This window comes from Hesperophylax consimilis, chromosome 22 (assembly GCF_061612785.1).
Source record: "Hesperophylax consimilis isolate HC1 chromosome 22, BYU_Hcon_1.0, whole genome shotgun sequence".
NCBI lineage: Eukaryota > Metazoa > Arthropoda > Insecta > Trichoptera > Limnephilidae > Hesperophylax > Hesperophylax consimilis.
In genome coordinates, this window is record NC_142857.1 from 12,019,377 (window position 1) to 12,035,442 (window position 16,066).

At 35.8% G+C, this 16,066-nt stretch overlaps 1 protein-coding gene across 2 annotated transcripts in view; it reads left to right on the top strand.

Moving 5' to 3' along the window:
• Window positions 1-16,066, top strand: part of ImpE3 (Ecdysone-inducible gene E3) — a 68,532-nt gene that overhangs the window by 31,834 nt on the left and 20,632 nt on the right. The window contains exon 2 of one of the 2 annotated variants that reach the window (XM_089644981.1): window positions 424-541. In XM_089644981.1, coding sequence (XP_089501107.1) covers window positions 467-541 — 75 coding nt within the window. In that variant the 5' untranslated portion in view covers window positions 424-466. The remainder of the gene's footprint in view (window positions 1-423; window positions 542-16,066) is intronic. The other variant, XM_089644982.1, reaches the window with a different exon arrangement.

The window sequence follows — 16,066 nt, forward strand, 5'->3', positions numbered from 1 at the left end:
TAGTTTACTTCGGGCACACGGATACGCCCACATCACACTTCTAATGGGTTATTAAAATAATATTTTGTAGGCTTGACACTGCGTATTTTTCTAAGCTTATAAAAAATTGGTTGATCTTACTTAGCAAAGACCAAGATGTTTTCTCGCATTGCATCGCCTCTAATACAATAACAATAATAACCGGTCAGCGACTGAGTTGGCATCACATCTAGTCCTCCATCACGATGCAAGCAACATTTTCGGCTTAGATGTTAGTAGAATGTTTTCAAATATTGTCAAGTTATTCGTAACCTGGGAATATTTGTCTCTATTTCATCGACGAGTGAAATTAATTATGTTTCATTAATCTGTGGGATCGGGCATTACGTACAAGTCAAAATGTATCATTGAATTAAAATAATATTGTTTCATTAATGCTTTCAGAAGCCCTAAGACGACCTTCATTTTGGAGCCTGCTCCCATATCTATGGCAGTGATGGATTCCAGCAGACGAGGGGGTCATGTTTTTACTAAAATATTCCTATTGGCGTTTTGTTTGCAGGTAAGTCCCTACCTATGACATCATATTCATGTTAATAATTGATTGATTTTCATAATATTATAATGATCAGATTTATTTTTATCAGGGCAAAAAATTTGTAAAGTAAATACATTTTTATTTAAATTTATTGATAAAAAATATTGCTAATTTGTTAAGAATCTCTTCAAATTATTCGTTATCCGGTTAATAACGCTATTGCAGGCCTTAACGAATGAATCGATAGGTTTCCTGATAAACTTTTTGTAAAATACCAATGAGTTGTCACGGTGTCGGAAAACGTGTTCATAAATAACCTAACATTTTCGCATTTCCTCAGTATACACAAGATAAAGTAGGTAGATAAACGCGTTTTTATTTTATTATTATTACGAATTTATAAAAAAATAATCAGGAAATTGTCTGCAGTCCCGTTTTTAACCGGATTACCTTCAATATGATGAGTCTTTTTTAATAAATCTGTAATGCTCATTTTACTCCGCGTTGATGTGATGATGAAAGTAAATATTTTTACATAATTAGAAAGTAAATTTATATTTATAAATATTTTGTGTGATTTTTAAATTAAATAGCATGTAAGGGGTGTTTAAATGTTTAGAGTGTAGAGTGTAGGAGCATTATGCCATCCCCAATTTGGGCATTCTGTGGGACTAAAGGTGGTAGGGATGGAGTGAATATGGGAAGATGAAGGTGGAGAAGTGCCTGGCTATTCGATCTAATCGAACTGAAGCCGCGCCCTTTGTTTTCTGCTGATAAGGAGTAATACTTTATACGTTGAAATGACGTATATCTTCACGGGAGGAACCCTTTCATACTCATATGAAAGAAAATACGGTGACATCTATGAAATCTATGTGCTGCTTAGGTCTGTTATCTATGTGAGGATATTGTATCAGCGCTTTATTAGCAGCAGACACATACCTGGACGGATGACGAACCTCGTGTTGGTACTGTTGTTGGATGCGGTGGACTCTCTCGCTGTAGCAGCTGGTCCAGTTTCTTCACCCCCTAGGATTCTTGGTGCAGAGTCTCCATCTTTTATCTTCGTGTCACCTGTTCCTGTACTGTCACTTAACCCTTTCACACCAGCAGCATGTTTCCACATATATAAAATGTGTAATTCTTGATAATACCTCAAAAAATTATTTGAAAATTTTTGGAATTTTTTTTTTTTTTTATAGAAATTTTTCTATGTTAATTTGGATTAACATTGGACGTCAGAGGGTATTTTTTAAATAGTATCGTAAAATAAACATAACACAAAAGTAATACAAATAACTGTTTCATGTCAAAAATGCACATGTACAATGTAGTGATAATCTCTAAGGTACAAACAAATAATATTAGAAATAAAGAAATAACTAGAATAACGAATCTTTAAGATTTCAACAGAGCGGAAAAAATAGATGCCACAGAAAAGACTAGAAGCTATAAGAAAACCAAAACATGGCTTTTCTAAAACGCTACCGTTACGGTAAAAAATTCACAAAGTTCATGTTAATTTGAATTAACACTGGGGGATGAAAGGGTTAACTTAACTTCACTTTCTTTTTGTAATATTTTTTTTTTTTTGTAATACCTACATCAACTGTAAAGCGCCCCTGAGGTGATGTCTCACAAAAGCGGCGCTTCAATTCTCAATTTCAATTCACACACGATTCAATGCTAAATGGTTCTCTTTCACCTACTGAGAGTATCTTCCACTCGAGATAAATATACTACAAAACAACACAAATTAATCAAATAAAATTCACTGAAGAGGCTAAACTAATCCGAAATTCAAATTGTTTTATTTACAATACTTTCATATTTTAGTATTACTACAAAAAATTTGGTTAGAAAACCTTAATTCCGTGCCTAACAAAAAGCAAACAACGTATTTAATACTTTTTACTTTGCTTTGATGACCCTGACAATTTAAAAAAAGTACAATAATTTACAAAGGTTAACAAGTTAAAAAGTTAGAATAAACTAATAATTCATTCCTCAACATATGTCAATTAAATATTTAGTTTAGTTTCTAAGTTCCAAACAACACATCCCGGTAAGTGATCATCCTCACGTGACAAAAGTTAAGCGAGGCTAACATAGTTCGATTAAAGTTGTGAAGTCCCCTTGGATGTCTGACATTTTTGCAAAACTTTTGAAATAAGGTACCGCATGTTATAAAACACTATTCCAGAAAACCGGGTTATACAATTTACGCGAGGAAACAAACTTTACCGTTCAAATATAGATTTGAAAATCGTTTTGAATAAATTATTTTTTCTTAGCAGGTTATTTTTCAATATATTGTTGAATTAAGACACACAAAGTTATGTTTAAGTATTACGGCGATGCACTACGTCATGTAATATTTTGAATCCTATCCTATCTATATAATCTTACGTAGATGGCGATAAGGCTTAAATTCCCGCTTCACACCATCCACCTGTTTTGATTTATGCAAGAAAAAAACATGGCCAAAAAGTGCCTTTTATTTTATGTTGTGGATGTTCAGTCACAAATGTTTTTCGATCATTTTATAAATAACTTAATTTGCGACATTATACAATAAAACCATAACTGAAAATGGGTTCGTAAGTAGGAGATTTTGAACTTTAAAGCAGTTTTCATAGGCCTATACGTTATTTTTTCTGGACTTATAAAAAGACTTATCTAAAAAATACTCGATCATTTTAAAGGCCGAGATGTTTTCTACTCCCAGTATTTAATTAAAGCATCTGAAACATTTCTAGGCGACAAAATTTTCAAACCAAAAACACATGATTTTAAATTACTACGTAGTGTATCGCCTTAACTATTGATGCATACATTGCTCAGTCAAATGACCAATTTATTTTAAATCAAATAATAACTTAAATTATTCTTGAGTTGGTACGCAATAATTCAAGTCTGTTAAATATTTTAGATATGTCCTTCATTAACATAAAGTTACTTGCGATCTTCTGAGATTTTAGACTTCTCGTCTTAAAGCGACATATGAATCTAATATCGAGACTCACATTTTTATTAATTTTAACGAATTTTTAACTATACGTAGATATGTAATTTTTTTAGAGCTATCCTCACGGAGATTAATAAAAACAGTACCTTACCATTAAAATATTTTATGTAAGCATATCGGTTTGAATTTTTTATAAAACGTTTTTCAGCTATAAAATTAGCGGTAAGCACCAGATTTTATTTTTCGAATAAAATACCAGACAATACCAGTCGAGTTAAATAAAGTCGAAATCTTAACGACATAAGTGAAGAAGACTTGCACAGAAATATGCGACGCGCGGCTCTGGTATATTGGATAGCCCTGCGGTTGAATTTTCCGTATCAAATCTATATTATAAAGTAGGAATCTTAACGACGTAAGTGATGAAGTCGTGTACAAAAATATTCGGCGCACGGCCCGGCGTAATGGACTGACTTACGGTCGATTTTTCAAGGCCTGCTAGGGCAAAGTCGACCGTAGAACCGTCCATTACGCCGGGCCGTGCGCTTAATATTATGTTTACATGACTTCAATTATATCGTTAAGTTTGCCACATTATTTTAGAGATTTGCTAAGGCAAATTCAATAGCAGGTCTGTCCAATACACCACGGCAGCGCCTTGCATATTTTTGTATATTACTTCTTTACTTACGTCGTTGATTCCGACTTCATTTTAGGATATTGTCTCTAGTTCTATGCTCACACGTCTCCCGGTGAATCCAATATAATGTTTGAAAACGAAGGTCGGTAAGTCCCTAATACGCTTTCGTGGAGGAAATTAGGTATTTTAAACAAACTTTTAAGAAATTTGAAAGTTGTGTAAGGCTGTTGACTTGTAAGCTGAATATCGCGGGTTCAAATCCTGGCGTGCGCAAGTAAATTTTATTTGATTAATTTTTTGTTATTTCTCAAATCGAATAAAATAATATTAAGTATATTTGCGGCACATTCCAAAGTGGAAGAAACACTCGGTATCGCCCTGGTGTAAGACCACCATTCAGAATTGAAACGTTGCTTGAAATGGCTTTGGCCGTGTTTGGTGACTACCCAGCTTTCTACATTCAGCCTCACAACGTACTCCAATTGGGGATGCTATAGTCTCACCTTATGCTTAGTACTTACACTTAGAATATGCTTAGTCAGCGGCATACAACTGGCTGCTGCCTCAGCGTCCCAATGAGTACAAAATGTCAACTAAGTCTGTTTATCGAAGAGTCCGATGTTTAACTGTTTTATTTTGTGGTTAGTTTGGGGGAGCTCTCCGTCACAACGGTAAGTTTTGTGTTTTTCAAAAAATATATATATCGTTAAAAGATTATCGATGTTAGGAACACCGCTCAGAACACGACCTCGAAAATTTTAACAATTCATCAAATTTCAACGATCAACTTCGGCGAAAGATTTTTCAAGTTCTGCTTTTATTTTAGTTCTGTCAAGCAACTAGTCTATAATGATATAATAACAGAACTTGAATAGGTCTTTCACAAAACCCGAAAACGATCGTTGAAATTTGATGAATTGTTCCAACTCTCCGAAACAACCCGTCCTTAATGTATTTAAATATCAGCCACAACAATCAATAAACAGATATTACTTTTAACGTTTTTAGTTTTTTTTCACGGCTTCTACGTGTAATTATGTAGTATAAACTAAATGACAGCAAGGTTTCAAATATGCTACAAGCAAAATTTAACCATAACAAAATCAAAAACCCATGAAAATTATTTTATTAATTCAACACACGATTATTATGAAACGTGGCTTCATCCCTTTCAACGGAGAATCGTTAACACTCCAGGATGTTCATTATAGGGGCGGCATAATAGAAGCCACTCTACCAGTGAACCTATTGCCTCAGGCTACAGGGTGTGTTTCCCATCGTAATACCATCATTAGTTAGGTACAAACGTGATGATAATGTTATATGTGCCAGGAACCCCAGCTGAGTGATAGTGGTATTATATAATTACTTTTTAATGATTTGGTGCGATCTATCACAAATAAACATTCGAATAAGCCGAAAGGCGTCTAAATTTTTTTTTCGTGAGTGTTTTCTTACCAACGTGATTCTATTTTGTACTCTTTGTAGTATGTAATATATTTTACCTCAATTAGCCAAATAGTATTTTTTTTAATAATATTACATTTTATTCACATATAATACTGCCGTTGCACGAAGCTCAAATCCTATTGTTATTGTTGTGAAGAATTATTTTTTTTGGATTGAAGTGACAACTAGATACAGTTTTCTTTTGAGGAAATTTACAGAATGTCCGGAAGTAAAGTACACAAACTATATGGGGTGATTCTAGATGATGGTAGAATTAAAAAAATAGATAACTTTTTTAGAAATTTCCTCAGATAAAAAAAATAATAAGTAGCAAATTACCTCGCTTTTTCCGATAAGATAAACTATATTATTCACATTATTAATGGATTAAACTGACACAAATAATAAAATAGTGAATTGTTCATTAGATTAGAAATTATTTTAATCACACACGACAAACTGCCCCAGTCATTCGCGGGAAAACTAACGAGCATATCGCGCATGCGTGCAAAGTAGCGCATGCGCATAGGTCTGAAAATTGCAATGTTGCAAGACATTTTTATTGTTAAAATTCTAAATAAACAATGTACAATCTTTTGCGATGTGTAACAAAAACACCGTTTAACGAATGTGAAGTGGTTTTTCTTCAGTAAAGCTGTTCGACTATTTTAATTTAAAATAATATATGATTGTGTTGGGTTGGGAAACGTTGATTATAATAAAATAAATTAAGGCGTTTTTTGCTATTATGTATAATTAAAACGTTTTGCTTGAACTTGAATTTAGAGAAATGTTACATAACAGGTTAGGCAACAGATGTATTTAAAACCTGTTTAATTTAAATACTTGACCATCTTTCGAAAAAAAATAGATTCGAAGATGGTTTTTGCTATTACCTATCAACTAAGTTTTCAGATCTCTATATTATAAACCTAACATTAACCGTCACTACCCGGTTTCGCTCGAGTTTCGAACGAATAATGAGAGATGCGAGAAAAGGGCTTCAAATTTTATTTTAGAAGAAAGTAAACAAGTAGATACTTTGTTTTTTTTTGTTATATAAATAACAACTGACGTTGCTGGGGGTTATCTATAGGAGATAGACATATACCGTAGCCAACTTTTCTGTAGTCGTTTTTAAGATGTACAGTTACGTAGTACATTATTTTGATGTATCGCATAAGGTTTAGCCAGCGTTAGCAATGTAAGTGCTCGACAATATTTTTTTAACGCTTGATTACAAAACATCGATTTTTCTCTACTTTCTATAAATATAATATGAAGGTATCATATACATATAAAATTCTCTAAATGACAGTGCAAACCCTATAAAAATCCGTATCGAAGTTTCGGAGAACTAAGCGCCCAAACAGACAGACGCGGATATCGACTTTGTTACATATACTATTTAGAGAAGGACACAAGCAGATTTAAAACGTATCAAATAATCATCGCTTTATAGCTTATAAGCTCGACTGGAGCGATATTTAAGCATTTATGCCAAAATTTGTAGCTGTTGTAATCATTTTTATACTTTCCATTTCGCTCCTTTAACGTTTATTTTAAGTTTCCACCAATAACAGATTACCAGAAGTCGATGTCAGTGCAAAAATTCTGGAAATAACTACCATAACATGTACTACTCATTGCCCAGAATAATAATGGAGGTTAATAATGTGGATTCTTCGGTGTACATAAAATTTACTAAATATAAAAGATTGTTGCAAAGGTACTTCAGTTATGTATAAAAAATATTAAAAAACCGTTCAATAGTAATATAATCTTGTTAAAAATAAATAAAAGTGGAAATATTAATCTTTATTTTTTCAATGTTAGTCCAAATTTATTTACATTTAAAAAAAATTATTTGGGAGCTAACAAGACACCACAAAATTAATCACACATACCTAAAATAAATCGAAATCGTGGGACATGTCAAAAACGCAATGTAAAAACTTTGGCAAAATGCTCATTTGATTACGAAAAGACTTTGCTGCTTTTAAAAGAGTTTTGCAGAGTTTTCAAATTTCATTTCTAAATTTTACCTACGTTTATGTACCCATTGACTTGGTGTTAAATCAATTATCAATTTACTCTGCAAACTGCAAACTGTGACTACGAACTGAGTGAGAATGCAAACTCAATTACTAATATCGAATTCGTTCCACAAAGGAAGATTATTCTCAGAAACGCCCTATTGTCCAGAATCGAAAATCGAAACTTTGTTTGAAATGGCTTAAACTTTGTAATAACAAGGTCTGATTTAACAAGTTTGATCAAAACTTTAACAATTCCGTCCCCTTTGCCTCCTATAAAACTAATTTTACACTGTACTTATTTTCACACTGATCCCCATATAGAAACCTTATGTTATGTGTTTCAATTTTTGGATAACCGACACCTCTGCAATAGGTCACCCCAAGTGGTTCCCTACGTTTTGTGAGTTATTTACCCAGGTTAATCGGGTGAGGTGTGTTCAGGATGCGGCTGCCCACCAGATGCGTGAAGTGCCAGATCGGGAGAGGCTGGTTTTGAGTGACCCTTTGACATCTCTAACTGGTCTCTCGACCCATCGCCGTAGCGGGAGGGATATATTCAAATGTCCGTCACTCATGGACAAACTGATCCCTATATTCCTACATAACCATCATACCTTTTACCTTCTCAGAATTTCATCTGCTTTCTTTCCTTAAAAATGACCCTCCATACAGCATTCTAAAAGATGACATAGTCCCTGAGGGAACTTATTTCCCTCAGAGCTTCCTGTGAGGGGTTAATATAACAAATAAATATATATGTATACAGGGTGTATCGGCACTAACCCGACAAACTTTAACCAACTTTTCCTTAGCACATTTGGAGTAAAAAATGTTATGGGCGCTTTGCTGTCCGGAAGCATTTTTTTTTTCAATTAAAAACAAAAAAAATAAAAATTTCCACACTACATCACTATCATTGGCATTGCTTTTCGTGTTCAACAGTTGTTATAAGCAAGTATGTCGAAAGGCGTCTTCGCTCTTTTGCACACACTAAATAATAATAGTTAAAAATGAGACAAATGGTGCCGTGCCATTTCGTTGTGATTGTAAAAGTGCGCCAATATAGGTACACACGTGCATTATTCAACGGAATTCGAATAAAATATTTCCGGATGGGTTTTCAAACTTTGACAAAGGATAAAACAGTGGTGAAAATATGAAAAAAAAAATTATTAAAAAAAAACGTTACCGGACAGCAAAGTGCACATAAGATTTTTTACTCCAAATATGCTAAGGAATAGCTGGTTAAAGTTTGTCGGGTACGTGCCGATACACCCTGTATATTGGGACCCATATTATAAACATTTGCTTTACAGTATAGAGTTTACATGATTATTATTTTAATTCTTACGTTTTTATGTAGATTGGCATATATACTTTTTTTTATTTAATATTTGAAATAAAAAAAAATTTACATAGATAAGTATACAGGATATAAACAAGATATAAAACAATAGAAATTAAATTAGACTTTCCTCACCATAAAGAGACAATGCTATTGTGTTTGGTGAGGGAAATCTAGTTCAATTATATATATGTTAGTATTAAGGTAAATAAATTATTAAGAAACAACACAAGATTTCAACAATATTACTTCTAGATGTAAGTAGTGAACGTATTTTGGATATATATATTTATATATTTAGTTGCCATTAATAAAAAAATTTTTGGGACGGTAATTAATCGTTAAAAACGGCAACAACTTGAGATGACTCTTCCTTTCACCCTTTGAATTTAATTTTTTTTGTAATACCTAAGTGACCTTAGGCCACCGGCATTAAAATATCCTCAGAACTCTTTCTCCCTTCGGTAGCTACGAAGGCTACTCATGGTTCTCAAGTAATATATATACATTTATATAAAGACAAATGTACTTAGTTAATTAATACGCCGGTTACGACCTTCAACGTAACTCCCTCGTATTTAGTTGTAATTAAATCCCACCAAACGTTGTGTGATTTTTTTGCTTTATGGTATCGGGTTTTTAATTACTTTGTTTGGTAACCCCTAGTTCTCTTTAGGACAGGGGTGAGGTCAGAGTTGTTAATTTCAAAGTTAACGAATCGAAATTGGATCAAAATACCTAAAACCCCCGCTTTCTCCATACTGTCTACCTTCCCTACTCTGATCTCCTTAGAAGTTCTACTAGGCCGTCCTACCGACCTGCCATAAAGCCTTAATACACAAATCGAAAATCAAACATAATTTGTTAGTACATTACAATCATAGTTTGTCCTCCGGGACCTCTGGATCGCCGACCTCTCCTACTAGATGGGATAACATGGGACTAATTTCCAGCGTGTTAGTATGATTCGGTTATTGCATATATGACGAACTCGGAATATTACTTTGCTAGCAAAAATCTGGCTCCTTCCTCCTGCAAGACGTGAAAATGATCCGTATCGATCTGGGTTTGGCATGATCACTCGACCCAATCTCCTAGTTGGTGCCTAAGTCACCGTGTCCTAGTTGACCATTCCTGTGGTCGTCACATACTACGTCCAAATCTCAACAGGGTCTCACGCTCCCAGATTCCAACTCCTCCGAGAATTACGTCTACTTAGTACGAACCGGTTTCGTTCTATATGCAAAAATATACTTGCGGTCTTTGTGGAGAGCAGTTTCCTAGGCTGCTTCCCATCCTCTGAGAGGGCGTGTATGCAGTCGTAGTGTATCATCCCGATAGTTACCAGACCACATACATCCCCCCTGCAGACAGTACATATCAAGAAATATATATAAATTAACTTTGTTTTGTTTTTATAATCTGCAATGTACTATTTATACAGTACATTCCAGACCAAGCATCGCCGAGAAGGAGTTGTGAATTCCAACCAGTTCGCTTGATACATAAATACTAATATAAATGCTAATAATTACGATACACATAATATATTATGGTTTTGTTTGTTCGATGATTTTATTTATAGAGATCACCAACTCAGATATAACCTTTTGCCATGTTCCCAGACTCCTCCGGTCTCCAGTCTTCAATTTCCCTCAGGCACCACCTGATATTGGGATCCTCCCGTTAAGTGAATTTAGCTATGTTCGTAGACTTTCAATTTCAGCTCAAAATTTCTTCAATTATTCTCAGACACCGTCTGATTTTTTTTTTTGTTCCTCCCGTTGAATGACTTTAGCTATGTACGTACCCTCGAAGCAAGTCTTTATTACCCAAGCCGCCATTCATCCATCCGCCGTATTTTTTTGGAACCAACCCTACATTTCCGACTCAGCTGTTCCTAGTGTCCCATTTAATCTTCCAGGCCGTTTGCACTTTCAGACCCTAATAAATCAACCTGTCCTCCGCCCAACTCGAGTCAATGCCCTGTCTATTTTAAAGCCGGTTTGAAATGGATATATTTTTTTTTTCTCTTCCTTTGTATTATCGTGTTGCGAGCGTTGTACCCAATTATTTGAATTATCTCCACGATAAATAGGTACTTTACCTACAATGAACTATAATGACCGATTCCGATTTCGGTCCTAATCAATGTAATAATTAATAATTGTGTTGTCTTGGAATAAATGATATTTATTTTATCAACTCATGCATTTATTCATATATACACGTACATATGTCATTTGATAATACGTACACAATTACGGTCCCAACTGGCGCCTTCAGATAGCTGCAGGAACAGTAACCTCCACCCTTGGCCTGCAAATATATTATAATTGTACAAATCACTTACCTGAGCCCGCCCCTCCTCTAATCCACCGGGATAATCGACGGCACAACAACCTGTTCTTTTGTCTCCGTCCACCTATCAATAATTTCTCTATAAGATTGTAAATGTCTAATCTAAACGCGCAACCTGATTACCTCACTGAATTGAGTCCTCTAACCTCAATAATAACTTTTTTTTCTTACTATTTGCTATTTTTGGGTTCTTACTATTTTATTATAACGAGGTATGGTTATTATTTATCGAACGTTAATCGAGTAAGCGATTTAAATTTTTTCTTTTCATACCCGCATTAGATGTATTATTTTTTTTTTTTTTTTATCATTTTTCTAGTTTAAATTCGTAAATCGTCATGAACTCCGAATCTGAATAATTCCCCGAGGTTCTAAATTCTCTGGTTCCGATATTAATATTATTTTATCTTTAATTATTATTATTATCATTCTTCTAATTTAAATTCGTAAATCGTCATGAACACCGAATCTGAATAATTCCCCGAGGTTCTAAATTCTCTGGTTCCGATATTAATATTATTTTATCTTTAATTATTATTATTATCATTTTTTTTTCTAGTTTAAATTCCTTACAACGAAGGATCGCGTTAGTCTCGGATTATAACCGTTTTCCCTCTCCCTTTCAACACTTCGTATTAACAACTCGGCTTATAACGCGACACCGTAGTGTCGTTACTAATCCTTTTTTTTTCCACTGAATTTAAATTAATTAAATTTTCAACCTTATTTTACTATCACGCCAAATACTGTGTTTAACTAATTCTTTGAAGTTCTAAAATTCTCTAAGATCCGATGCGAATATTATTTTTTTCCAAACACTGAATCTAACCGTACGTTTTTGACTAGAGAATTTCCCTAAGTCCACAAATAGTTACCAAGCAGCGCGACGTGTTTGAACGGTTCCCGGCAATTTTCAACTCCCTCAAAATTCACGAAAGGACTCCTCGTTTTTTCTAAAAACAGCCCTTTTATAGTCCCGTTTCCTCATTAATCACGTCAAATACATGCTATTCTAACCTTTATCGACTCGTATGTTCTTTCCTATTTAGTCCATAGTCGCATCATGCTAATTAGGCCATTCTGATCATTCCAAGAGAGTTAACACCTTGGCATTCGTCTCATGTGACAGAAAGATCAGACGCGGACTGGGAAGCGGTCTCGTATTCCCATACGGCGTTTTCTATATTACGCTCTAGCGCGAGCTGTCTTTTTGTAATGTGAATTCCGGCCTTTTTAATTTTAAATGCTATCGTGTCCGCACAATTTATTTAATGGCCGTCGTTTATGATGTGATACGCTTTGTTTTTAACGCTTTCACGAGCTTAGCTTTGATCTTCTTCCCTATGCCTTCGACAATTTAAACGGTGTACACGTCCGTTTCCCCCCCTACCTTCCAAACCAATTCCCCCCGACAATCCAAACGGTGTACACGTCCGTTTCCTCCTCTCAGTGTGTTAAGTCTCCCGCGTACGATCGTCTCCTACTTCTAACATTTAGTTCTCTTCCCTTACAAACGGTCTAATATAGCTATTCTATTTTTTTTTTCGATTATTTCTATTTAAGGCTTCCATCGATACTTGCTTTTAGTTGAGACGTCCCAGTTTACATCATCTCGTTTATATTTTTATTCCACGTTTTAGTCCGCATCGGTTTGATATCCTGTCTATTCCTTCGACCAACTTTATCCCAAGAATTATTACTGGATTCTTACAACCCCTCTCTGTAATTCTGGGTGTAACTTCGGGTGGTACCTCCAAACGCCCATCTCCTGTCCTTTTCTCCTACTTCATCTCGCATCGATCAGAGGCCTTAATCACCTGTCATAACAAACCCGGACGTACTCTCTCATAATTTCCCCACTAATTGTTTATACATTAATTTTAATGTATTTTCGTCTCCATAAGACGCGGGTTAATTTTATCACCTCGTTGGGTCGTTATTAGCGTCCTAATGACTCAAAATCATGTCCGTATTTTTTCTCAAAATCAGCGTTTTCAAGTGTCGGACATCGCCAACCTTTTTTTCCTTGGTATCCCTCTCGCAACTAACTTCGCGCCATCATTCTCCTGTAACCTCAACGCTGTTTCTTTGCGGTTCCACGTCATGCTTACGATGGAAGTTCTATGTTTACTTTTTTTTTCCACTTTTCTTACGTAATTTGCCTGTTTTTCCCTTATTTCTGTTGTTTTCTTTTAAGTGACGCGTGTAACTGCCCTCTCCCCCAATGATTTCCACTTCCGGCATGTCTTAACGTAGGATTCTACCAATTTCTCTCAGTCCCCAGTTCGTTTCGTGTTATGTCCGTTACCCTTCTTGAAACACGTCCCCCTCGTCCGTCGATGGTTTACGATCGCGTTCCGCCACACCCTTGCATTCCAAACCCATGACGTCATCGCACTACCCTCTACCAAGGTTCCCGTTTTTTTTCCTGTAATAAATCGAGGTAGCCCCTCCCGGTTCAAAGTCCATTCCTTTGTCTGTCTTGGTAAACCACTCCCACTTGCCGCCCCGCATCCTCTAATCCACTTGATTGGTGGGAGATTAAATCGAGGCCTACGATTGGTCCATCTCTCTACCTCACAGAGACATCTGCCTTCTACCCTGTAAAGCTTCATCCACCCATCCATTTGATCGTAATTACTTATTTTTCGACTCTGCCGCTAGAGGTCTCCGCCTGTATTATCTCAGTAAAAGTGCATCATATCACACCCTCCTCTTGTCGCAGTTTGCCGTGTATACCACTTTTCTTTCGCTTTCCTCTCACCATTTTTCCTCTCTCTAAAAAAAATTTTTTTTCTATTATTATTTTTTTTTTTTTTTTTTTTTTCTCCTCTCCCCTTTTTTTTTTTCGTGGTAGACACTGAAACTGGGACAACATCTAGAGAAAACTAAACTCCCCCTCCTCATCCCCTTTCCTGTCCTCATCTACGCCCTCTCACCTCTCTTCCCCTGCTCCCCCTCCTCATCCCCTTTCCCTGTCCTCACCTACGCCCTCTTCCCCTGTTCCCCCTCCTCATTCCTCTGGACTGATCGCAATCTCTGAATTTGAACCTTATTGTCTTTTTTTTTTTTTTTTTTTCGCGTTGATTCTAACGTTATTTTTATTTGTTGGCCAATGCAACCTTGTTCATGACCTCATGAATGAAAGGGGACACCCTCCTCCCCTTGCAAATCAAAATTATTATTTTTTTTCTGAGAACACGCCCCTCGACTCGCGTGTTGTGGTGATCTCCAACCTGGTTGAACCGAGATCTCCCTTACAAATGGTTCAAATCAAAAGATTGATATTCAATCTCGCGGTTCCTATCTGACCATTTGGATGACGGGTGGCGTTGGTGTACAACCTATTGATGGTATATAAGTGTATTCCCACACACATTTACTTTGCATTTAAATTTGTCATGAATGTTTAGTTCGTACAAACCGCGCCCTCCCGTCACACAATCGGTGTACAAGGTTGAGTCTAGCTTTGTTGTTTTTTTTTTTTTTTTTTCTCATTTTCTTAAACTAATCGTTCATTCACTCAATCATGCCCCGCCCTTTTTTTGTTAAATTCTCCTAAATCCTAGTTGCAGCAGCTTTCCTTAACCCTACGTTTGAAATCCACAAACTCAAAAAAACTCTCTAAACACTACATTGGTAACACATTTTTTTTTTTTTTCTAAACTTAATCGGATAACCATCCACCTCTAAAATTTACTTGAGCATCTCCTCTCCCCTGGATCTGCCTATATTGTAACATTTTTTTTTTCTAATTTCTATAATCTCTATTCCTAATGAAACGCATTAACTTCTTAACAGTACCCCTATAAACTCCCTACATCTAGATAACGCTAAAACTCTCTTAACTAAGGATTTATTTATCTCTTTATCCTTTTTCCTCCCGACGTTAGAATTTTTTTTTTTTTCTTACTGAACTTAATTTGTCGCATCCTAACCTAGCATGCTTGAGGCCTCAACAGAAAATTTTCAAAAGATATTTTTTTTTTCTTGAATGATGGGTGTTCCCCTCTTTTTTCCATTTATTCGTGCATCTCGGTGATTATCACCCCCGGACTACGCGCCTCTTTCTCTACGTAATATCTTGCCAGATGGATTGCATTGTAATCTCCTCTTATCTCTCGGGTTATCGGGTCCGCCAATGTGTATGTGTTACTATACCTCACCGCAGCTATCACATACGGCCCTTCATATAACAATGCGAACTTCTTTATTTGCCTCTTCAGTAGACTTGATTGCGTAATCTTCTTGAGTTTTACCAAGGTGCCTATCTCGTAAGTCACTAATCGTTTGTTTAGATTATAATAATGTTGCCGTCTCTCCGCATTTTTCACTAAGTTCTTCCGGACTGCTTCTCGTACCTCTTCCTTTGTCCGCGCCGGCCGATTGCATCCCTTCGTATATTTGTCTAAACTATATTTTGGAACCTTCCCAAAGGCCACCTCGTTCGGAGAAAAACCCGTAGAACAATGTACAGTATTGTTATATGTCTGTTCAATATCATTTATAAAGTGCCCCCACGTCGTGTGACTCTCGTGGCAGTATATACGAAAAATGCGACCTAGCTCTTTGTTCACCCGCTCTGTGATGTTGGGCCCCGGGTTGCGCACTGAAGTATGTAATATCCGGATTCCCATGTTCTCTAAAGTCCGATCCCATTGTCTTGAGCAAAATACTGACCCGTTATCAGTTAAAATGGCGGCGATCTTTATTTCCTTATGGAATTTCTCTACACAGTTTAAAACGG